Source organism: Aspergillus melleus (genome assembly GCF_016097325.1).
Source record: "Aspergillus melleus strain CBS 546.65 chromosome Unknown contig2, whole genome shotgun sequence".
NCBI lineage: Eukaryota > Fungi > Ascomycota > Eurotiomycetes > Eurotiales > Aspergillaceae > Aspergillus > Aspergillus melleus.
In genome coordinates, this window is record NW_025763371.1 from 379,121 (window position 1) to 402,928 (window position 23,808).

At 49.8% G+C, this 23,808-nt stretch overlaps 8 protein-coding genes across 8 annotated transcripts; 3 read left to right on the top strand and 5 right to left on the bottom strand.

Annotated features, from left to right (window-relative positions):
* Positions 1-700: 700 nt before the first annotated feature.
* LDX57_002983 (FAD-dependent oxidoreductase) lies at positions 701-1,674 on the top strand (the record flags this gene model as incomplete). The annotated part of the gene is made up of 3 exons (XM_046084620.1): positions 701-839; positions 954-1,522; positions 1,588-1,674. 3 exons carry the CDS (start codon positions 701-703, stop codon positions 1,672-1,674), a joined length of 795 nt encoding a protein of 264 aa, XP_045940583.1.
* Positions 1,675-1,724: 50 nt separating this feature from the next.
* Positions 1,725-2,329, top strand: LDX57_002984 (uncharacterized protein; the record flags this gene model as incomplete). Its single annotated transcript, XM_046084621.1, has 2 exons — positions 1,725-1,924; positions 2,017-2,329. The coding sequence occupies 2 exons, from the start codon at positions 1,725-1,727 to the stop codon at positions 2,327-2,329; spliced, it is 513 nt and encodes a 170-aa protein (XP_045940584.1).
* A 381-nt stretch (positions 2,330-2,710) lies between these two features.
* On the bottom strand, positions 2,711-3,664 carry LDX57_002985 (uncharacterized protein; the record flags this gene model as incomplete). Its single annotated transcript, XM_046084622.1, has 1 exon — positions 2,711-3,664. The coding sequence occupies one exon, from the start codon at positions 3,662-3,664 to the stop codon at positions 2,711-2,713; it is 954 nt and encodes a 317-aa protein (XP_045940585.1).
* Positions 3,665-6,973: 3,309 nt separating this feature from the next.
* Positions 6,974-7,882, bottom strand: LDX57_002986 (uncharacterized protein; the record flags this gene model as incomplete). The annotated part of the gene is made up of 1 exon (XM_046084623.1): positions 6,974-7,882. The coding sequence occupies one exon, from the start codon at positions 7,880-7,882 to the stop codon at positions 6,974-6,976; it is 909 nt and encodes a 302-aa protein (XP_045940586.1).
* A 1,258-nt stretch (positions 7,883-9,140) lies between these two features.
* DID4 (ESCRT-III subunit protein DID4) lies at positions 9,141-10,060 on the bottom strand (the record flags this gene model as incomplete). Its single annotated transcript, XM_046084624.1, has 5 exons — positions 9,141-9,275; positions 9,330-9,590; positions 9,651-9,711; positions 9,783-9,997; positions 10,055-10,060. 5 exons carry the CDS (start codon positions 10,058-10,060, stop codon positions 9,141-9,143), a joined length of 678 nt encoding a protein of 225 aa, XP_045940587.1.
* A 340-nt stretch (positions 10,061-10,400) lies between these two features.
* On the top strand, positions 10,401-13,358 carry FZO1 (mitofusin; the record flags this gene model as incomplete). Its single annotated transcript, XM_046084625.1, has 4 exons — positions 10,401-10,710; positions 10,787-10,835; positions 10,890-12,937; positions 12,997-13,358. 4 exons carry the CDS (start codon positions 10,401-10,403, stop codon positions 13,356-13,358), a joined length of 2,769 nt encoding a protein of 922 aa, XP_045940588.1.
* Positions 13,359-14,065: 707 nt separating this feature from the next.
* Positions 14,066-16,848, bottom strand: DPB11 (BRCT domain protein; the record flags this gene model as incomplete). Its single annotated transcript, XM_046084626.1, has 7 exons — positions 14,066-15,201; positions 15,247-15,327; positions 15,376-15,652; positions 15,701-16,287; positions 16,352-16,628; positions 16,710-16,771; positions 16,827-16,848. The coding sequence occupies 7 exons, from the start codon at positions 16,846-16,848 to the stop codon at positions 14,066-14,068; spliced, it is 2,442 nt and encodes an 813-aa protein (XP_045940589.1).
* A 3,633-nt stretch (positions 16,849-20,481) lies between these two features.
* LDX57_002990 (MFS transporter) lies at positions 20,482-22,398 on the bottom strand (the record flags this gene model as incomplete). Its single annotated transcript, XM_046084627.1, has 2 exons — positions 20,482-22,018; positions 22,088-22,398. The coding sequence occupies 2 exons, from the start codon at positions 22,396-22,398 to the stop codon at positions 20,482-20,484; spliced, it is 1,848 nt and encodes a 615-aa protein (XP_045940590.1).
* Between the last annotated feature and the right edge of the window lie 1,410 nt (positions 22,399-23,808).

Here is a 23,808-nt window from a genome sequence, read left to right on the forward strand (position 1 = left end):
CTGCCACGCTTCCCATGAGGCATGAGCCAAAAAGACCAACTTCTTCAAGAAATCCCACTACCAAACCCGCCATATATAGTGCCATACAACCCTGGGCATTCGCTATGTAACTCGGCAGTTGTTCAGAGAGTGCGTAAGTTCCGGGACGCCGCTTATTAAGACATGAAACCCATAAAACTTGCAGCTCTAGAGATTTTCATTTGCTGAGGGTTTCTTCACGTTTGTTTGAATCCCCCACAGCGGCATTTATGCAGACAAGCTCCGGAACACAGTGGAGACTTTTCGTGGTCCTTCGTGGTAGCGCGCGAACATACTCCAGATAAATACCAAATACGGTGTGGTAGTGCTGCAATATACTACGAATGGATCCGAAACCCTTGAATCCGTTCAACAAGCTAAGACAAGCTTATATCAAATATAGTAAATGATTGACATGAGACAGAATCTCCTGATAATTCCAGTCATCTAAAAGAGCCAAGTCACTGAGTCAGCGGGTACGGCAGCAATGTCAATCCCGAGTTTGGTGAACGAAGAAGTACCTACCTGAAGTATCGACTAGTATAAAGCCTACCTCTCAATGCACTTAGCTATGGGCTATTTGGGATGTACAATCCAACGCGTGAACAACACAAAACATTATTCACCAGCAAAAGGTCCAAGTTAGATGGCCACATCTTCCTCGATGGGTGCACACGCAATCATGGAACGAGAACAAGACACCGGAATCTCTGTTCTTGTTGTCGGGGGTGGCATTGCGGGTTTGAGCTTCGCTATTGAGGCTTATCGGAAGGGACACAACGTCCGCGTTATCGAACGACGAGTCCGGGGAGAGACTGCAGGTGAGCACCGTCTTTGATCTGTTCCAACCTTGACACAATTCGCTAGAAGATGGACCACCGCCATCATGTTGCACGTACTAGCTAGGTGACCTTGTGTATTGACGCTTGGCATAGGCGAAGCAATTGTGATCACAAGCTCTGCCCTCCATACCCCAAAGAAATGGCCGGGCTTCATGGAGCGGGCAAGCCAAGAGGCAGCTGCACCGGTGGCCACCATGAAAAAGTTCGACGGGACTCTGATCGGAACCTTCCCCATCGGTGACCCAAACAACCCATCTCTGGCAATCTACCGAGCGAAGCTACATAACGTTCTCTTTGAGTATGTCGAGCAGCTCGGCATCCCACTCGAGTTCTCTGCGACAGCTTCGGAATTCTTCGAAGCAGGTGACCATGGTGGTGTGGTCCTGTCTGATGGACGCCGTCTCACGGCCGACGTAGTGGTGGCTGCCGATGGAGTCGGCTCCAAATCATGGGCCTTGGTGACTGGCAACAAAGAGTCTCCTGTCAGTTCAGGATTCGTGCTTTATCGCGTCACGTTCCCCGTGGCACCGGCCCTCGAAAACCCGGTCATTGCGGCGGAGCTTGAAGGTTTCAAAGACCGGGCATTCCTACATGCCGGCCCGGGGGCACATATCGTGACTTGCAAGTATGGGGACGATATTTGCTGGCTACTCACTCGCAGGGTATGTCTCCTTGCGTGTCAAAGTCTGTGCTACACAGTTGCATTCTAACCTCACACCGTACACAGGAACATGACAGCAATGCGGAAGAAGACTGGGAGAAAACCACATCGATCGACAAGGCCCTCAAGGCCGTGGCTGGGAACCGTTCGTGACCGAGATTATCAAGGCGACGCCCAACCACACCGTCCTTGACTGGAAGCTCATGTGGCGTAACCCTCAGCCCCAATGGGCGTCACCTCGCGGCCGCGTCGTCCAGATCGGTGACGCCGCACATCCATTTCTGCCGACATCAGCGAGTGGCGGGACTATGGCTATGGAGGATGCGTATTCTCTGGCAGCGTGCTTGCGTATTGCTGGGAAGGAGAACGTGTCGCTGGCAACGAAAGTGCATAACCACTTGAGGTATGTGACCGCCAAAGGGCCTTGATACCACACCCAATTTTGCGTAGGCGGAGGTATGAAAGTAAGGATTACAGGAGCTGACACGATAGTAGGTTCGAGCGAGTCACTTGCGCACAGAAAATGGGATTCAAGAATCGCGAGGTATACCACAACACCGACTGGGATGCCGTGATCAAGAACCCGAAGATAATGGGCAAAATGGTTGGCGACTGGCTACTACACCACGACCCTGAGCAGTACGCATACGAGAACTACGACGCATGTGCGGAGCACCTCGTCAAGGGTATGCCATTTAAGAATACGAACTCGGTACCGGGCTACACGTACAAACCGTGGACGGTCAAGGAACTCCTGGACGCTTCGGAAAGTGGAGAGTTTGTCGAAGATGAAGGAGACTGGTTTTGATTGGGAAGAAAACCTGTGGGTGGCCTAAAATTGGCCCAAAGGATGACGGGTGTATATCCCTAGGCTGTTACGTTCTATCATGTGATATAAGAATGGGCTGCCCAACGTGCAGGAGCCGGGTAACTGCTTATGTGGGTTATAATATACTCGCCTATATTCGTCCACTGTATCTCATTGTCGTCCCTCTTAAACTGGGGGATTACAGTTTGCAGTACACTCTTGCGGATTTAGGGCAAGGCGAAGGTCTGATGAGGACATTTTGAGTGACAATCTATTATTGCGCTGCAGGACAGAAATACATATAAAGACTCGCCGCATATTTGGGAATCCCGGTTTCTGCTTCTACAACATGGAACAAAGCACACCATGCTGTAATGGCACTTATTTGTACCGTGGGCTGTTTAGATGCCATTCGAGACTCCCCCGCATCCAGTGTTTCATTGCATCGAGGAATTTGAAAGTATCCAGCCGATCTTGCGGGGTGAGACTGATAAAGCAGGCACTTCGAAGAAATTCGGCCTCGGTACTTTGAAAATGGGCCACAGTTTCTGTGATGAGCCCCTGGGCGATTTCTATGGCTTGCTCCCACGTGCACTGCTTCTGTTTTGCAAGCACAAACACCACATTGTCGGTATTGCCACCTTTGTATTCTTTTCGAACCGAGAAAATGTCATTGGTCATGCTGACTACGTCATCAGCATCTTCTCGGAGTTGGAGGAAATTGGGGTCCTTGTGAACGCTGCTGGGGACCTCAAAATCGCCAATCGCTTCAGCCCAGTCAAGGCAGATCTCGACCCCACCGGCAGCTCGTCGCAGCTCCAGATATTCTGTGAATTCCGGAACAGATCCACTGGCGTTATTCTCTGCTTCTTGCTGAAACCCATCGAATAAATTCTCCCAATGTGTGCGGTGTCGAACCTTCAAGGCCTCAGATGATCGTTCATGAACGCACCGCAGAAATTCTCTCCAAGCTGTCACCAAAGGAACGCCAGGTGTCTCGGAAGTACGCCCATAGAGAACCTCACGATAGCTGCTTAAAGCGTCCGCGGTGTTCTTCGGCGACGCTTTGAGGATACCTGGTTTGTCCAGCGAATCGTCCAGAATGAAGGACCAGCCTATCAGATTTGTGATGAGGTCTAGCTGGGGTGCACACGCTGATGGGTAAGTGTATGCAACAAGGCGAGGGAAATCAGTGGCCTCGTACACTTTCCGCGCTTCGGTGTCAGGTATCAACCCGGCATTTTCAATCCATTGAAAATGCTGTGCTCTCGCGCGATCAAGGTCTGGGTTAATGGCTACCTCAAATGGTATTTTAATACCTGAACCTGCACTCATTTTTTATAACGGATATATATCTGGCGCCTCGTAATGGCTATGGTGGTCTCGACTATAGGAGGTATCAAGATGTGCTGAGCAGTCAGATCCAAAATCAGCTCCTTGTGAGTCTTTATAGAAAACGTCTTTTGATGGCGACAACTGAATGAATTTGGGATATTGCATGGGTGGCAGAGAGTGGCGAGTCTTGAGTGATAATCCATGCCTCCTCTGTATCTTGTAGTGTATACTTCCTGCATCCTGCAGTAACTACGCAATGGTATCTCTTGTTCGCCTACATTCTTGAGGAGTGGACAACCTTACGTTTCGGTAATAGCCACGTATGTGTCTGATCGTAGTGTTATGATATTGAAGGCCTACGCCCCATCCGCACCATCACTGCAATATGTGTTGATCTAGTTACATAGTGTCAGTCATAGCCTAGCGCCGTCTCAGTGTATCATTTATAGTACAAGCTTACGGATTCATGGTTCGATTTGCCTCTGTATCTTCCTCAAAGAATACAGTCAGCGCGTTATGAACCCATATGTTAAAGGCCACTGGAGAAAATCAGGTAGAAAAATTTGGATTACACAACATAAACTGAACAAGTATGAGATGGTGGACTTTCGCGTGTTTGGTTGTACCTAACAGGCACGCTCCCCGGCAGACCCATCTATTGTAGGTCTAGTGGCCAACACCTTGGTGTACTAGCATGCATATCTGGCACCTTTGAGGGGGGGGGGGAAGATCTACCCAGCCCTCCCCCTTCTCGTACGTTTCCTAAATAAGGTATTCGCATTCATGTCACACCAACTACGTACGGTGTATGTGACCATCCCATTTACGTGGCAGTGTTCAGCGTCATTCGTTCAGCCCCTTGCAGATATCAAAGATTTCCTCCTTGCGTAATCACATTCTTGTGCCCAGTTTATGGGTTATCTGCCTTGATATCGACTTCAAATTACAAGCCAGAGGATCACCTTAATGCATAACCGTTGACGAGGATATTGTGTCAGACCACCTTCTTATACACCAATAACATCCGACAACTAATGCTATTTGTCAATCATACAGACGAAGATCACTTCTCTTAGCCCCAATAATAGGATGGGAAATGTATACAAACGTAATGTTGAGGCCTCTGCCTGTTTAGAGCATATGCATGTAGTTTGGTTATGAACCCTCGGCCCAGAAGATGGTTTCCACTCAGTGAGAACTTCTTTCGTCAACATCAATTTTCTACTTGGGCTACCTATTTAATTGACAGATACACTACCTCTGCCGGTCCATACCTTCGAACTATAGTGCCAGGACCAAGGACACGATTCTTTCTTTTCTAGAACAACGGCTCAAAACGAAGATTTAATTTACCTCACCCTAAAGACTTTACGTATGCCGACTTGCTAGCAAAGATGATTGGAAGTCTGGCGAGCCTAGTGCCACTTGAGCCAATGATGAAGATTGTTATTCTTCTAGGAATCGTGTGTATACCTTGCGCTTAAGTATTTCTGTGGCAATGATGCTTATCCCGAACTTCTAGTTTAGCGGTTTAAAATCAATCTACAATGCGCTTTGGCATCCACTGAAGACTTATCCAGGGCCCCTATCGGCCGCCACCAGCAGAGCTTTAATTACCTATTTCACGATCACAGGAAGGAAAACTGTCTGGCTGCAAAGTCTTCATCAAAAGTATGGTCCTGTTGTCCGTGTTGCTCCAAACGAGCTGAGCTACATGAGCCGACACGCACTTAATGACATCTACGGACGAGCTGAATCGAAGGAAAATCTGGAAAATGATCATATATTCTATACGGCTTTTGAGGGTGATAAATCCACAATAATGACGGCCGACGAAGCAAGCCATACGAGACTGCGCCGTGCCTATGCCCAATTCTTTTCGAGACAAAGTTTGGAGAACTTCGAGCCCCTCTTTAACAGATATTCAGATCTCCTTGTGCAGGAAATTCGGGACTCAAAACAGACAAGTCTCGATATCAATGAGTTGTTTTCTTTTGCATTGTTTGATCTGATGGGTCATCTGCAATTTGGCCAGTCACTCCAGCTACTCGAGCGTTCGGCCCATGTTCAATGGGCCAGAAGCCAAGCTGCCTGGATTCGAGCTTCTGTAACTGCTGCCTCGATTGCTGAATTTCCTCTGGTCAAAACCATATTCAAATCTCTCTTTCCGGCTATCATGGAGAGACAACGCAGACTATACTTCGCCTTCACTGATGACATACTGAGCCGAAGACTTCAAGAAGACGCCCATGATCCTGATCTAATTACATTTGTGTTGCAATCTGAAGGAGCCAGCCTATCTAAGGATGAGGTCATCATAAATGCTCCCTTCTTTATGCTAGCAGGCACCGAAACATCGTCTTCGGCTCTTAGTGGCCTTGTAGCCCAACTTTTGAAGACGCCTGATGCCCTAAAACGTCTGACAGAAGAAGTGCGTTCAAACATACCCGACCGCAAATTCATATCGATGAAGGATGCTCAGAACCTCGTTTATCTAGATGCATGCATCAAGGAGACATTAAGAAAGTATCCGCCTATTCCTGAGATAATGCCACGCAAGGTACGCCCTGGGGGTGCACTCATTGCAGGTAAATGGGTTCCTGGTGGCACGCGAGTTTACGTGTCTCTCTTCTCCTCCATGAATTCAGGCACATACTTTTCCGAGCCAGACAAATACATCCCTGACAGGTGGCTGCACAATTCGAGTCTCTACTCGGATGATGAAACAGCTGCGTTTCAGCCATTTTCAATGGGCAAGAAAGCCTGTATTGGCCAAGAGTGTGTACTCTTACCCCTACAATAAACCCACGTACGCTGACTATAATCAGCATGGCATATTATATAATACGCATCTTTATATGCAAGCTACTGTCCCATTTTGATATCAGTTCTGGAATAGACATTGACAGCTGGATATCAGACCAGAAAACATGGGCGGTGTGGAGAAGATCACCTCTTCTCATTAGAGTTGAGCCGAGATATTGTTTCTCCCCGAGTACTTCTTAGACAATATAAATTATGCCATCTCCCATTGAGGCCTTGTATTTTTATACTTTCTCGACTGAAAGCACTACAATATTGTTGTATAGTCAAGTACCCATAAGGAGCAAGAGATATCTTGGTAAGATGACCTTCTAGGCCTTAGTCGCAAACCAAAAGTCTGCACCGGTTGGGTTGTTCTACTGTATACCTTAGGAATATGTGCTTTTATAGCATACGATGGATTGTTCTGATTTTCATACTTTGCGTATACATGCATACACCCCATTCAACAAACACACCACCCTCCACCGCCATCTAAACAACCCATTAGAATATCGTCCCAACTCTCCAACCAATTTTAACCCCCCTCGCCAACACAAAAAACAAGCAAGCAAACCCATAAATCAACCCACAAAACACAATCAGCCCCGAATAATTTTCTTTCTTCCCCGGGGCACTCTGCGCTTTCATGATCTCCCCAGCAATAGGTATAGCAAACAGTGCACCCACACTAACCAAAGAATACGTGGTCCCATATCGCTTCCCAAAGTCCTCCGTCGTCGAGATCTGCGCCACACAAACAGGCGCAAGACTAATCGCCGAGCCGCTCCAGAACCCGAATAGAACGGCATATGCCACGATAGCGGCTGTATTGGACCCAGCGGACAGCCACAATGCAAGTGTAAAGACTGTACATCCGAAAGTTGTGATGATCATGACGTTAAACCGTCCATACCGGTCTGCGGCGTAGCCCGGGAGGACACGACCCAGGATCGAGGCTGCGTTGAGGATGGAAACAACCTGGTATGCGAGGCCTTCCTCCATGCCATGGGATTGGGCGTACGAGGTCAAGTAGGTGAGGGGTATGAGGAGGGCGAAGTCGATTAGGAAAATAGCGACGGTGAGTAACGCGAATGGGGCCTCGCGTAGGACGCGAAAGTCGATTTTACCTCCGCCGAGCTTTTTCGGGGGCAGTCTGGTCTTCAGGAAGAGGATGCACAGAACGCAGAAGAAGGCGCAGATGAAACCGGTGATTCGGATGGCCCAGGGGAACCCGACCGCTTCGGTGAGGTTATAGATTAGAATGGGGAAGATGATGCCTCCGCATCCGCCCGCTGTTGCTGCGATTCCGGTTGCTAGGGCCCGGCGGCGATGAAACCAGTGTGTCAGACAGGCCACGCTGGGGGTGAAGACCATTGATGAGGAGATTCCGCCGAGGACGCTGAACCCGAGCATAAATTGATAGTATTCTGGTAGAAGTCGGTATTAGCATGACCGTAGCGAGCAGGATGGTGGCTTTTCATATAGCGAACCTGTAGCTACACTAAAAACCATCAGTGAGCCAATAAGCCCAATACATCCTGGGACAAGCAGTGGTTTGAGACCGTAAGCATCAAAAACTGGTCCTGCTTCACATCAGCCATAGCCGTTTGGTTTATATGAGAGACCTGGGACACGCATACCGACTTGGACACTCCCAAAATATAGAAAGAATGAATACACTCCGAATATCCAACCAATAGATGCCTTAGAATAGCCCTTTAACTGATCATTTGCCAACCACGCTTCAAGGACGCCCATCGTGTTCAAAAGCCCAAACGAAGGAACCATTGCGCACCAGGAACCCAGCACCACGCTCCACGCTCGCCATCCGCCATCTGGAAATTCTGAGGCTTGTTCCACTTGTCCTTGGCCCTCGCATGTACTGAGACCCTTCTCATCGATGGTATTCGAGCATATTGGCAGCGGACCAGATGGGGAATCACTGTCATTCATCTTTTATCGCTTTTCTTTTCTTCTTTTTCCTTTCGTTTAGAAACAGGGTAGGATGAGAGAAAAAGTCTTTTGAAGCACTTGAAATGCTTTTCAGCTCCGTGTTCTATATAGCAGTATTGAATAGTATTTCTTTAGTTAGGGCATGGCAAACGGTTTATTCCACGCTAATCCCTTCCCGGACGCCGACGCCACTGTTGATGTCCGCGGAGCCCGAAGAACCATACATCCATGTTCTCAGAGAGTTGATCTGAGCGTTAGTTGGCTGGCCTACTGGGTCTCAGTGAGCGATCCGGTGGATTCATACTGCACAACAGAAGCAACATCGAAATCGATATGAGTCTTATGTCTTGGGTGATTGCGATGTCCTACTTCGCGAGTCCTCGTGGTAAAGATCTCAATCGAGGAAGTCGGAATCTATCAACAATCCAAAGGGTCTGTTTCACGATGTCACAGGGGTCATCCGTTCTTTGATTGTAATTTCATCTATAAACTTGCCTATCATAAAATACCATGGCGTTAGAGCGTTCATTTCGTAGTGGGATAGTACGGAAGAGCCAAACTATTGAAGGGCCTGTGTCAGTGACAACAGTCGGCCCCAGTATGTCTGGTTTGGTTGATGCAAAGAAACACGCTTGATCTTCCCCTCTCGTAAAGGTAATGTGGAAATACTAAGGGCAGAACCGAGGGAAAACAAACAAAACGAAACAGATGTTGAAGATCATCGACGGAGGCTGTCAAGCCTTGCTTGCAAGTCATCATCGCTTGTAGTAGGTCCACCTCCAGCACCGACCGGTTGAGCGACCCGGTTCTCTGCAACTGCCGTCTTTTGTATATCCGTTGGAGTCTCGCCCAGCTGTGAAAAGTCAGTACCAAAGCATAGCTCACGGAATGCCAAGAGAAGACATACCGCTTGGTTCAGGTCGACACCGATCTCGTCCAAGACTTCCTTGACAATGTCTTCTCCTTCCTCCTCCTCCCCTTCTATTCCAGTGGCTTCGTCGATTGCGTCGTCCATCATCTCTTGTCGTTGATCCATAACGTCGTTTTCGCGTTCAAATTCCATGGCAATTCTTTGGAGCGCAGGAAGGTTCATCTGTCGGTTCATGCTGCCGAGTAGCATGGTTGCACCTTTCATAGACTGCATCATCTGCTCGTTGCTTCGCACGGTCTGTACAGAAGAAAGGCAGGTCAGCATGTGATTGCGCGGAAGAGTGGCGAATATTCGTACCTGAATCCGAAGGGAAATAGCCTGTAGCTGCGTTCGCATTTGGTAGAATTTCTGGATATACCTGAGCGGGACAAGGCTCGTTAGATACAACTAGACAAACAGGTGTCCATCATTGATTTGTAGACAGCGTACCTTCTCGTCCGAACCAGGTCCTTCGCCTGGATCTTGCAGGCACCGATTTGACCATTTTTGGCACTCTTCTTGATATCCGAGACCAGCTTCTTTTCTTGGTTCTCTAACTTGACCCGTTCGCGGTCCAGTTCACGCTGCGTCCTGTCCAGCGCCCTTTGATGTTTGCGCAGACGCTCAGCGGGCGTCATGCGCTTTCCGAATGCCCACTCGACGATCTAGAGGGGTAATGTTAGTTGACGTGACAGTAGGGACAAACCCAAGCGATAACTTACATTCATGATGGCAGCAATAGAACAACCCGACAATCATATAAAGCAGAAAGCAAGCACCTAAGCTCGAAGTGTCCACAGCGATGAGGCCCCCAGCGGCGGTGACATCAAGCTCAGCCCACCCAGACGATCGATACGCCGCGATTAGGGCGAGTCACATGCAGCCACCAAACCCCTTTCGGGCGAAAATTAGATGACGTAAGCAGATCTTCGACTTTCTCCGAACCAAAAAAACAAGTTTCCGCCTTTAAACGTTTCCATACTGCCATTTCGCCTCCGAGCTCTCTCTCTCTTCATAATTTCTCCGTCCATCGATTCGGACTCTCATGCAAACCACCCCCTTTTCGTCATGAGTCAGGAGTATTTTCCCGGCATGGGCGGTTCCTCGGCCGGCGAGGGATCGTCTAGACACGCTCCGGACGAGTCTTCGCAGAACCCTCCCCTTCCGAACGCCCCGCCCGCGTATATGACCGTCGGTAATGGTTCGACTTCGGAGAGCGCCTCGCGCTTGATGGCTTCGCTGGACGAGGATTCTGGCTATGGTGGCAGCATCGCGAGTGGCAGCGCCATCGACGGCAATGGTGGCAGTAGATTAAGACCGGAGTTATTTGAGGACCGACCAACTCCGATGCATGCCCCGGCGTATTTCAGTGAGGCCGGTGAGTCCTTTTTTGTATCCAAGGATATGGCGGGTTGAGGCTCGTTTTGGCGCATACTGACGGTCTGGGACGATAGCGGAACATGAGAGACAGGTGGTGGCGAGTCATGTTCATCAGTTACAATAGTATGGTTTTTCCAACACCGAAGACGCGACTTGAGATGCTAAAGGCGTTCGCAGCAACCAAAACAGGACAAAGCTCGGTCGAGCGATCTCGCGCACTATCGAAACCCTGAAGGAACTCCAGAATATGAATCGCCAGTGGCCGGCCCATTACCCTTCCGTTCAGCACCCCGATCCCTCTCGGCCCGCGTTGCAGCACACACAGTCGTTCGGCTTGAATCCTGATGAATCGGAGGACCCCCGACCCGGAATGAGGCGCGCAGCGACTATGCCCATCAACGACGATTTGGCCGAATCCAGTTCCACCGCGGAGCGTCGCACCACCCCCGAGCCGAGGTTGATGAGCCCACAGATTGCGCAAGAGTTCTCGATCTTGAAGTTGGATCTGAAGCTGGGAGCTTTGTCTCAGGCTGAGCTTGTGCATTCCTTGGAAAAGTCGTCTATCGCGTCTCTCTTGGACGGAAAGATTAGCCAAAGTGTCAAACACCTTCTTTCGCTGCGCGACAGAATCGAGGATACGTCGAGTAAGGTCCTGATTACGGGTGACCTGAACGCAGGAAAGTCGACTTTCTGCAATGCTTTGCTGCGACGCAAGGTTCTTCCGGAAGATCAGCAACCCTGCACCAGTATCTTCTGCGAAGTACTAGACGCCCGAGAGAACAGCGGGCTGGAGGAGGTGCATGCGGTTCACAAGGAAAAACAGTACAACCGCAACGACGAGAGCACATACGATGTCTACCCCCTGAAAGAGCTGGAGAACATTGTGATCGACAACTCACACTACATGCAGTGCAAGGTTTACGTGAAGGATGTGCGGACCATCGATGAGTCTCTGTTAAACAACGGAGTGGTTGATATTGCTTTGATTGACGCTCCTGGCTTGAATTCGGACTCCCTGAAAACCACGGCGGTTTTCGCTCGACAGGAAGAGATTGACGTCGTCGTCTTCGTGGTTTCTGCCGCAAACCACTTTACGCTCTCCGCCAAGGACTTCATTCACAACGCTGCGCATGAGAAGGCTTACATGTTCATGGTAGTCAACGGCTTTGATCAGATTCGGGACAAGCAACGATGTGAACGGATGATCCTGGATCAAATCAACAAACTTAGCCCTCGTACTTACAAGGAAGCTGCGGAACTCGTCCACTTCGTCTCCAGCAATGCCGTCCCAGTTGCACCTCCGATGTCCGTTGAAAGTTCCGGCGGTGGCGGTGGCGGGGGAGACTCAGATCCGCATGATGATGATGACGATTCAAACGATCACAAAGGAAAAGGAAAGGACAAAGGCAAAGAGAAGCAGAAGATCCAGGACTTCGAAAATCTGGAGAGCTCACTGCGACGGTTCGTTCTGGAGAAGCGCTCCCGGTCGAAACTCGCTCCCGCCAGGACTTACCTTCTCAATTTGCTTGCGGACCTGAATTCTTTAGCCGCGGTCAATCGTGATGTTGCTCAAGCTGAACTTAAGCGTGTTACAGAAGAACTCGCGGAGCTTGAGCCGGCCTTCGAGGATGGCAAGAAGAAGAAGATTGAGCTTGACGTTCAGGTCGATAAATGCATCGATGACTCCTGTGACGACGTTTATAACCACACCCGCACGACTCTTTCCGACACTATCGCTCGTGTATCCGATGCCGACCTTGGTGTCGAATACCCCGGCTTCCTTTCTGCGTTCCAATATGCCGAGGATCTGAAGGTGGCCATGCTCGAGCAAATTGCATCATCCGTCTCGAACTGCGAGGACTATGCACGTGACCGGACCGTGAAGGGAGTTGGCTTTATTCAGAACATCGGTCTCCTGCATGTCGGGGAAGATAAATTTGCTCCCCTCCAATTCCGCGCAGATATGATGTTCCGTCGCGGTCGCCGTCATACGTTTGCCAGACAGGTGGACACGGAAGTCGAGCTGTTGGATTTCTTCGATATCGCTGGCCTCTGGGAGCGACAGGAGAAGGTGGCCGGAACGGGCATGGCCATGACAGCGTTGACTGTGGTTGGAGGTAGAGCTTTGGGCGGTATCAGTTGGGTCGATAGCATGTTCAGTGCTGTGAAGATCCTCGGCCCCAACAATGTGCGACGTCTGTTCTTCCCCGGCGTTATTGCTGCTGGTGAGTGTTCTTCCCGATCTATTATGTCTTTCTTGACAAGCATCAGCTAACTCCCACAGCCCTTTTGACCGCCGCATACATGGTCTCCCAGATCCCATCCACCCTGCCTCCTCGTCTTTCTCGCAAACTTGCCGCTACCCTCTCTGAAATGGACTACGTGCACTCCAATGCCAACCGCATCTCATCAGAAGTCCGCCGCATTCTGCGCCTTCCTGCCGGTAACCTCCAAACCAGCCTTGCACAGGGCATCGAGGATCTCGGACGACGCAAGCAGGAAGTCAGCAAGACGAAGCACGAGAGTGAAACCGCAAGCAAATACTTCGTCAACCTCTTCCGCGAAAGTGGCGAGAACAGAACGTCTGTTGACTCGATAGATCTTGATGCCCCATTGCCCGGTGGCATGGCGGCTCATGGGCTATGAGTTGTACCAACTAAAAAAACGATGACGACGATGCTGTACGAAGAATTGTGCTGTTTTGACTCGATTGGTGGGTTGCAATTTGTTCTGTCCTTTCTCTTTATTCCCATACTGTATTATTCAATCCCCTTCCTTCATCCCCACCACCTTATTCAACATCCTCCAGTCGGATTTCACTTTCTCCTTCCTCCTTTTGTTGTTTCTTTACTTTTATCATGAGGTTGTTCTCCATCCACTGGCTTCCTTGATTATACTCTATGCTCTCAAGGTTGTGCACGATGTATTCAGCTTCTTCAATAATTCGATATCCCACATGGCGCGCGTTGGTGTTCGCTAGTAATGCTATCTATAATCCTATTCTGCAATAGGTTTCATTCTCTAACCTCTTTCTTGGCTTTAAAAGTATCCATAGCGATTAAATATGTGAGCTCAATTGCAGTTTTGTTTCTTTTCATAAATTGCTTACGCTAGATGATTGTGACAACAGTCTACAAGGAATCTTATGATCCTTGACAAAGAACCAAAAACGAAATTCATAAGATAAGAGAGAGCCAAATTGTGATGAGACGGATACCAACGACCGACGCCTCGCCATGCAATCCATTAAACGTAGAAGTAGACATGATGAGTAACCAACATCAATCAACACACGCACAAACCACAAACCAGGGGGATAAACGCAAATTAACCCCAGGCACAACATCCCCAACCTACAAATCCTTCAACACCTTATTAGCATTCCTCGTGCGCCTCCCAGTCCCCCACCCCGCATTCTCTAGATCCTTCACCTCCCCCAAAACCAGGTTCTGATCCTGGGTCTTATTCTGCAAAGAAGAAGAGGAGGCTTTATCGGCCAACTTCCCTGCATGGGAAAGGAACTTCTCGCGCATGGCGAGCGCATCAGGATCTTCGTAGTGCAACTGCGTCATGGGTGGCGACTCAGGCTCGTTCTTTTCCTCGCGATATAGATGCTGTTCGTCTTCGGCGTATTCGAAGCGGCCGCTATTTGCGAGAGAGGGGATACCGTTGTCCGTGTTGATGCTTTCGATGGCACTGCCGCAGCCGTCTTCGTTGAGGGTGTCGATGGAGCTGGCGCGCGAGAAACCGCGCTGCTGCTGCTGGTGTTGGTCGAGGGCGTTGGTGCGGGCGGAGGAGGTATTTGAGGTTGCACGCCCGAGGAGGGGTTTGCGCTTGCGGCGATTGTTGGGATGCTGCTGCTGTTGCTCTGTTGGGTCGGAGTTGGAGCGGGAGTTGGCTTCACGGGCTTGTTTAAGGAAGCCGCTGACGGTGGCGAGGTCGGCGGAGGTGGTAGTTGGTTCGCTTGGGGGTTGGGATTTGGCGGATGAACGGTGGTTATGGTTCTTTGAGGGTGAGGGTAGTTTCGACTTCGGTTGGGGTTGCGGCTCAGATGAGGGCTTCTGTGAAATGTCTTGTTTCGACTTGTGTGGGATATTCTCTTGCAAAGAGTTTGAGCGTCGATCAGATGGAGTGCCACGGCTGTCCGGCGATTGGATCAAACCGGTCTTTTGGGCCTTCGTAGGGGAATCTTCGACTTTGTTTCTGTCATTGGGATTCTCGAGTGGTCGTTTTTCGGGACGCGAGCTAGCGCGCATTTCGAGGCCTTTGGTGCTCTGAGAAGTAGGCTTTTGAGAGCTTGGTCTTCGAATAAGATATGGATCGAAAGATTGTTTCTGTTCCCTGCGAATGGAGTTCCAGAGCCAGTCGGCAGTCACCGCCGGCACTCCCCATTCAGAGGTATGGCGAAGCTTGTCCTGGTTGACGGCATTGGGGTCATTGCAGACTAGTACTGATGCACTTGGCGTCAAGTACTCGTTGTATGATGCACCTGAGAAGTCAGATAAGATAGTTTCAGCGATAGCCTATGACCTACCGATCAAGTTAACAAGTTTGGATAGGTGGAGAAGATCGATGCGAGAAAATCCAGTAGAACAGACTCTCGTCTCGTGAAAGCCTATTTTCATTAGATACTGGGTGGAGATGTTCAAGCCGGAGAACCTACCTGGAATGGGAAATCGTCGAACCGGTGAGTTTGCGACGTGTGATTCTGGAGGTACCAATGCTTTGGCGTCAAGGCATCTTTCTAGCCACATGTCTGTCACGATCTCACAATCGAATGCTAAATCGTCCGTAGAGGGAATTTGACTGGAAGGTATCTTATGCGAAACAATGATATAGAGGCCGGAGCCTTTCTTTGGAATATCTGGCCGAGAAAACTCGCTCATGGAATCCACCAATTGCGCACCATTAAACGAAAGATGATGGCGCAATACATTTGTCTGTTGGAGGATGAGCTATTGTAAGAAACCAAGTTTGGTTATACGTACCTGTTTAGAGGAGAACCCGTAAACGAAGAAGAAACAATCGTGCAGAAAACCATCGCGGCTGTTCGTTGCCTCGGTAGACTGCTGACGAGACCCTTGGGGTTCTGCAAATGTCGTCTCACTAGCGAACGACCTGGCTTCCTGGACTATTGATTCACGTCTTGTGAGTTTCTGGCTTCCTTCTTTCGGTTGGCTGCCCATGCCGACAATATCGCCCCAGATCCCTTCATTCTGATCACCCAACTTCGCACTGGCAACGCGACGCAATTTCCGAGGCCGATGGTTCGGCGGATTTTCGTTTTCCGGGGCTTTTGCTTTGACTGTAGGTATCGAGCGATTCCAGGCTCCAGCACCCTGTTGCTCCTCTGGCAGGAGGGGATGATACAGAGTCTCTTCCAAGACCATTCCACGCTCCAAGCTCTCATTGAACCATTTCATGGTGACGACCTTTATATTCCATTGCGTTGCGAATTTGTATTTCTGGCCGTCGGTGTTGCGCGCGATCAGGTGCGTCACACTCTTCGTGAGATCCTTCTTGAATTCGGCCCCGTTCGCATTCGTCGTGCTCTGGATGTGGTTTCGGAAGGTCACTAGGACAGCACTTGTGAGTTTCTTTGATTGATCGATCAACGAGCATGCGACAGGTCCACTCACTGTCTTCGAAACCCGTTATACATATAGCCAACCCCGCAAAGGTTGGGAGTCGATGTTCAAGCTCGAGGGCTCGAATGTCGGTATCTCCTCCCTCCATCCATGATTGTCGTACTGCTTCAATCCATTCCGGTTTCAAAACGGTGACGTCCGCTCGTTCTCGCGCAACGAATTTATATTTCGCGGTATTTGTTTCGCCGACGATCAGATGGGTAACGTCGGATGTGAGGTCGTACTTGTGAGTTGCTCCCATCTGACCTGCAATGGTCGCTAACTCAGTCTAACAAAGCACCATGCATCAGTCAGTTACAGGTCCATATTTCGGCAAAGAACAAAAGAAAAACAAGGTATGATAACTCACCCTCTGCTCCGGTAGAATGGAGGTAAAGCAAAGGACAATCCCCGCGAGAGGATGCTCTTTGTCTAATTTTCAATCAGTAATCCAAGAGTGGTTACCGAAGCCAGCAAGTTGACTTACTTGTAGTTGCTTTCTCTGCCATACTTCATGATTGACAGAGTCGGGCCTTTCCTCTCATGCGCCGTGCTGGATTGTCTGCTTGGATAATTCCGATGCGGCATTGGCCGGCGCGTGTCCGCGGAACACGGTCACGTGACTGCATACCTCGATACGAGTGGGCGGACTGCCCTGAGAGGGATCAGCAACCTTTCTCTCTATATACCGACAGGCTTAATGCCATTGATATAGAAACCAAGATGAGTTATAAATCTGAGTCAATACTTCTTGCTTTGTGTTTGTTCACGCATGTTGACATGCTGACGCCACTTATTGATCGCGCCCCGGAATCTAGCCCTTATCGGAGTCACGTGTGATAGGCGGCGCGTATCTTCATCTGCCGGAGGGACGCGACAGCTTCGCGAAATCTTCCGGCGCATCAAGACCTGATGCAGTGGGCTCTGAAGAGTGAGTATATCTAACTATTGGTTGAAACTAATAGTCTACTATACAGCTTCTGTACATTGTGAGAATTCATCAAATTACCTTTCTCGCGCGACCAATACTCATTGCATGGAGTTTCACTGATAACGCAAGTTGTTCCGCGGCATTCAGCATCTCATTCACAGATAACAGAGGAAGCTGCGATGTTCAAGAAGGCTGTGCAGGAGCACACGGGGCCACCCACCACAAAGTCCCTCCAATCAACTCTGTTCAACACCAATGCAAACAGCCAATCGCTGCCCACACCTGCACAATCGCAAGGTGTCAAGCGAAAGATCGAGATGACGAGTGCCGGACAGAGTGGATTGGGATCGTTGCATACTAGTGCGGTATATTTTGATGAAAATGACTTTGATGACGACGATGACTTGGATTTCGAGGAGCCAGATCCGTTCATCCCCCCGCCCAAAATTGTTCGGCCCAGTGCTCAAGTGCAGGAGACGAATGGAACGTCGAGTTCAAATGTTATACCCAAGATGAATGACACCTCGAGACAGAGCGCCGCACCAAAGAAGTCGGAGATTATCACACTTAGTGATGATTCGTTGGATGTCAAGTACCCAGAACTACCACCTCTTCCTGATGAGCAGGTCGCACCGTCGAGCAGCATACAATACCCTTGGTCCTCATCACCTCCGTCTCATTTTCAGAACCCCGCCAACCGTCGAACCCTACCGTGGCTGAGAAACGAAGAGCCAGCGCCCGAGCCTCCCGTATACAAAAAGCCAGAAACTCCCGTGCGCCCAAAGCCAAAGACTACAGCACCATGGAACAAGACCGCTAGTGCCATCAAGGAGGAACAAAAAGAGCTTCGTCGGCAGGCTAAGAAGAGCCAGAAGGGAGAGACGAAACACAAGCCAAAGTCGAAGCTCGCGTCGCTATTCCTCAGTGATGAGCAGCGTCATGTACTTGACGCTGTGGTCCAAGGTGGGAAGAGCATGTTCTTCACCGGTTCCGCTGGTACTGGTAAATCCGTGCTCATGAGGGAAATCATCAAAAAACTGCGGGATAAATATCGGAGGGAGCCGGATCGAGTGGCTGTTACTGCTTCCACGGGGCTTGCTGCCTGTAACATTGAGGGAGTCACTCTACACAGTTTCGCGGGTATTGGGTTGGGTAAAGAGCAAGTTCCTGAGCTTGTTAAGAAGGTCGCAAACACCTCGTCCCCATTGAACCTCGGGTTATGCTAATACTATTTGCAGATCAAGAGAAATCCCAAAGCCAAGAATCGTTGGCTGCGCACAAAGGTCCTGATTATCGATGAGGTATCTATGGTTGATGGGGATCTTTTTGATAAGCTGGAGGACATCGCCCGTAAAATCAGAAATAATGGCCGGCCGTTCGGGGGCATCCAGCTTGTCGTAACCGGTGACTTCTTCCAGCTGCCCCCAGTGCCTGAGAAGAATAGTCGAGACGCAAAATTTGCCTTTGCAGCCGCCACTTGGAACACTTCCATCCAGCACACGATTCTGTTGACCACAGTCTTTCGTCAGGCTGACCCCGAGTTTGCTGGGATGCTGAATGAGATGCGACTAGGCAAACTAAGTCCTCAGTCCATCAATATTTTCAAGTCTCTCGCCCGACCCCTCGACTTTCACGATTCCCTCGAGGCTACAGAGTTGTAAGGGAACCTTCCAAAAAATGCTAATGCCTTCAATACTGACTTGAACTTTTTGTTTAGATTTCCTACTCGCCAAGAAGTAGAAAGCGCCAATGGTGCTAGAATGCAGAGACTCTCAGGCGAGCTGATGACCTTCACTGCACAAGATTCAGGAACGATCAAAGAACCTGAATATCGTGAAAAACTGCTACAGAACTGCATGGCCCCACCTGTGATCCACCTCAAGAAAGGCGCCCAGGTAATGCTTATCAAAAACATGGAAGAAACACTAGTGAACGGGTCCATTGGACGTGTCGTTGCATTCATGGACGAAGCAACATTCGACTACTACCGAGAGAACGAGGCCGACTTCTCCGGAGAGCCAGGGGGCGGGAGTGACGACGAGAATGCAATCCACGCCCGCAAGAAGCTCAAAAGCATGATCCACAAAGACGGCGCCGGTGGAATCGCCGTCACCAAGAAATGGCCTCTGGTGTGCTTCGTGCAACCTGATGGAAGCGAGCGACATCTGCTCTGCCAGCCTGAAGCCTGGAAGATCGAGCTGCCCAACGGTGAAATCCAGGCCCAGCGCCAACAAGTCCCACTCATCCTCGCGTGGGCTCTCTCCATTCACAAAGCTCAAGGCCAAACTCTCCAGCGGGTCAAGGTCGATCTCGGCCGAGTCTTCGAACGAGGACAGGCATACGTTGCGCTCAGTCGTGCCACCAGCAAAGAGGGTCTCCAAGTTACACGCTTCGAACCGCGCAAGGTCATGGTTCACCCCAAGGTCACGGAATTCTATTCTAACCTGGTGAGCATCACCGAGGTGATCAAGCCGAAGGGCAATGCCAACACCAATAATAACAATGGACCTCCACCTGGACGAGTCACCAATGAGTTTGGAGACTCCGACGAAGAAGAATATCTCGAAGAACTATATGGATTATAGATAGAGGGATAAATAGGCCTTTTTCCTTTCGAAGTTTTCGGGATCTTCATTACGCTTTCATGTTTGAAATCAGCCTTTCCAAGTCTACACGGCGTTTGACTTGTTGCATTTTACTACCTAAATAGCCAGGTATTGATATCATCTGTAGGTTGATGCTGGCACACTACCTTTCCCCCCGCTCGTCGAGATACACATTGTAATTGATCTTGTGTTGTGAACACGAAGATGAATTTGTTCAATATCATTCATATTTATGATAAATCTTAAATGGGATATCTATACATAGGATGGAGAGCGATGCAATGCAGCAGTAAATGTATATTCCAAATTAAACACAAGAAGTGAAGATATTCAATGAAGACGGGGGAGAGCAAGCTCAAGCCAGAAAAGTATTAAGATCCATGTAGTAGAAAAGGAAAAAAAACAGAAAAATTTAAAAGAACAAACCAACAAGTGGCGAGGAACTCAACCAAACTTGACTCCCTCAGAACAAACCAAAGCAATCTATTATGATCTATGAAACACACATACCCCACGACTCAAGAGCTTTTTCGACTCAACCTGGGACTGATATAACCCGATTTTACACCTCCCAACCCCTCACCAGTATCAGTTGAATGCTAGATCTACTTGAACGATTCCCGCGTATGCACCCGATCAATATCATAGGGGTTCTCCTCATACGCAGGCTTCGAATCAACGGTACTTGCGCGCCTCGAATGCAACGAGAAAGTACGACTGCGTCGAACAGGCTCAGACGGGAGTTCGTCGACGTTCGAGTTCGACGAATGGTTGAGGGTATTAGGGTTCGAGTCAGAGGTGGAATTTTGGCGCCCAAGCTCGATGTCCTTCTCGTCTGCGACCGGAGAAGCCTCATTCTCGGCGCGCGCAGGTGGCTGGGTTGTGTTTGGCTTTTGAGTGGCCGCGGCAGCAGCGCCTTCCATCATCTGGCGCATGAAGGCGTCTGATTGCGCGGCGAATTTGCAGCGCTGGCGGATCGCGGCGCCGTATTTGTAGAAGAGGAAGGGGAAGGGAACACAGGCGAGGGCGAGGAAGGCCGGGATGCTGGAGGCCCAGTGGATTCCGAGGTCGGCGTACATGTAGGTGGTGAAGAGGGGGAAGACGGCGCCGAAAATGGACCGGAGGACGGAGTTGGCGGCGAGGACGGAGGCGGCGAAGATGGTGTACGAGTCGATGAGGTAGTTCATGACACTCAGGAAGAGGAGGACCATTCCGAAACCGAAGGGCGCGCCGGCGGCTATACTGGCGAGCCAGTGGATGCTGGGGTAGTTGGTCCAGGCGAACCAGAAGAGACCGACTGGGACGGCGATCGATGCGATCATGCAGGGAGGAAGACGGGCTTCCGGAGGGGCGAAACCGTTGTGTTTAGCTTGGACGTCGATATATCGCTTGTTGTCGTATATGGTGAAGGCGAGCGCGCAGAGCATCCCGATTAGAATACCTAGGAAGGCAAGGCCGGAGATACCTTGGCTCCAGCCACGATTCTGTTGATACACGATGGGGAACGCCGCGAAAAGCATGTACAGTGTGCCGTAGATGATGGCCATGTAGATGGACAAGAGCAAAACTATCGGTTCCTTAAAGAGAAGGATCCAGGGGCGAGAGAGGGAGGTTTTGAATGCCTGTGAAAGCGATGGAATTCCGCCCTGCTTTGCATCAAGCTGAGACAGATAGACCTTCCCATGCAGTGATGATAAGCGAGCCGCTCTTCTTCGTAGAAGTACTGGTCCATAGGTTTCGGGAACAAAAAGACTGCAAGCGATCCAGACAGTGCCAGAAAAGGCTGCTAGAAGGCCCATGACCCACTTCCAGCCTGCGCTTTCACCGAGGAACCCTCCAACAATAGGTCCAATAACAGGGCCCATGAAAGGAGCAGAAGCGAAAAGACTCATTGCCAGTCCACGGTGGCGCGCGGAGAACATGTCCGCGATAATACCACCGGCATTGGTCAGTGGTGACGATCCGAAACAGCCCGCAAAGAATCGAAAGATGATTAAAGACTCGGGATTCTTCGCGCCTGTAGCGGCCGCATTGAAGATAGTCAGACCGCAATAGCTTATGGTGAAGAGATATTGACGGCCAAACAGTTCACTGAGGGGAGCCCATAGCAGAGGTCCGATGGCAAACCCTAAGACGAAAAGCCTATACATGGGGATAGGGGTTAGCATTCAACCACTCAACCTTTTGAAAAGGCTGCTGAGATCCACATACGATATACCTAGAGTTGCTACCTCAGTTCCGATATGAAAATCTGCCATGATCTCGGCGACACCGCCGGAATAGGCAGACGAGACCAGGGCAACCGCCAAGGTTGAGATGGACACGGCAAGCGTATACATCCATTTTTTGTACTCTGGAAAGGTCATTGGGTTACGAGGGTCATTAGGAAGCCATGAGACCAGGTACGGGTCCTCTTCAGTGCCACTTCCTGGGTAAGGGTAATTGGCAATTTCATCGGTGACGATGCCCTGGTCCAGGAGCAGCTTCCAGTGAGGAATCCTTGTAATCTGCGGCTGTTCCATTGCTCCAGAACTGCTGTGTGGGCTTCAAGATTGCCTCCTACCTCGCAATCTGTGACCAAAGCTGTGGTAGGGAGGGATAGGGCCTCAGCATGTAAACAAAAAGAGAGGAAAGGTATGAAGAAAAGAAAGTGTATGCTAGGTTAAATCAGAAGACCAGGGAAGAGCAAACATGATAAGCACCCACGGAAACAAGAGACTACTCCGTGTGCCCAACCCAGTCATTATTAAAAGGTCAGAAAGTGGATCGATTGCAGGACGAGGCTAATGGGCCTCTAGATCCATTATAAAAACCTAGCCATGAGCAACGGAGTTAAGGGTGGATAACAGGGTAGAAAACAACCATCAGCTTGACGCGGTCAGCCTCGAGTGCATTATTATCGCTAAAATCCGGTCCATCTCATCTATTCTATGCCCGACGGTGTGCGGCGCTTGGTCATTCGTCATCATTACCAGAGTGATTGATAGGTATCTATGCATATTATGTTTGGAGCAAACCGGGGAGAAGAGACGGTTCATAAAAGCCCTATCCAAGAACAGGCGGCATAAAATCCCGCGAGGACCGATCCGCCAGGGTGAGAACGACAATGTGACAGGGGAGAGCGCGCGGTATGGAGTCGGCCGCGCTGTGGCAACACCTGCAGGGCCGAGTCACAGGCAGGTTGAGCCAATCAACGACGGGATGTGATGAGATATTAGCCCAGTTCCTAGATGATGGTCAAAGTTTAATCAAAACAGTAGTAATTATGCACATAAGATACGAGAGTGCACCATAATTCTCAGCAAGAACAGGCAATTGAGCCATGGAAGCCACCATCAATGGACCCAGACGGGCCAGACGGGGAACGAAAAAGCCAGAGCTTAGCCCGTGGTTCCCGGGTGATTTGTTGCATGACTGCGGCTTATGCACGAGGTAAGGCGATGTGCAAACCTGGATGCTGTGCTATACCGCTGGGAGAAGTTGGGAACTCCACGAATAAACGACCATCTGCCATTTAGAAGGTCTGGAGTTGTTCTCGGGGAATCCTTTGGGAGAGCAGAATTGGCCAAGTGGATCCGCTGATTCAGTGCTTTGTGCTTCGTCTTATGCAGCCCATTCCTGCATAGTCCTGACTTTCGGAATTATGCACGACGCATCCATAGAACCAGCAACGTCAATGCAGTTCAGATTGGAGGGATTGAAGGATGTTTCGCGAAGTCCTAACTTCAAATTCCAACTAATTTCGTGCCATGACTAATGTCGGCTCAATCTTCCGTGTTTTTCTCCCCCTGTCGACTCATGCCGGGGTCTAGCTCTCTGTGGCCCAAAGTTATACATTTGCTTTGTGTTGCATAGAATATCAGAATTGAAGTTTCTCTTGAGAATCGCAACGTTTTGAACTCACTTGAGATCCACATCCAACTTCGAAATTC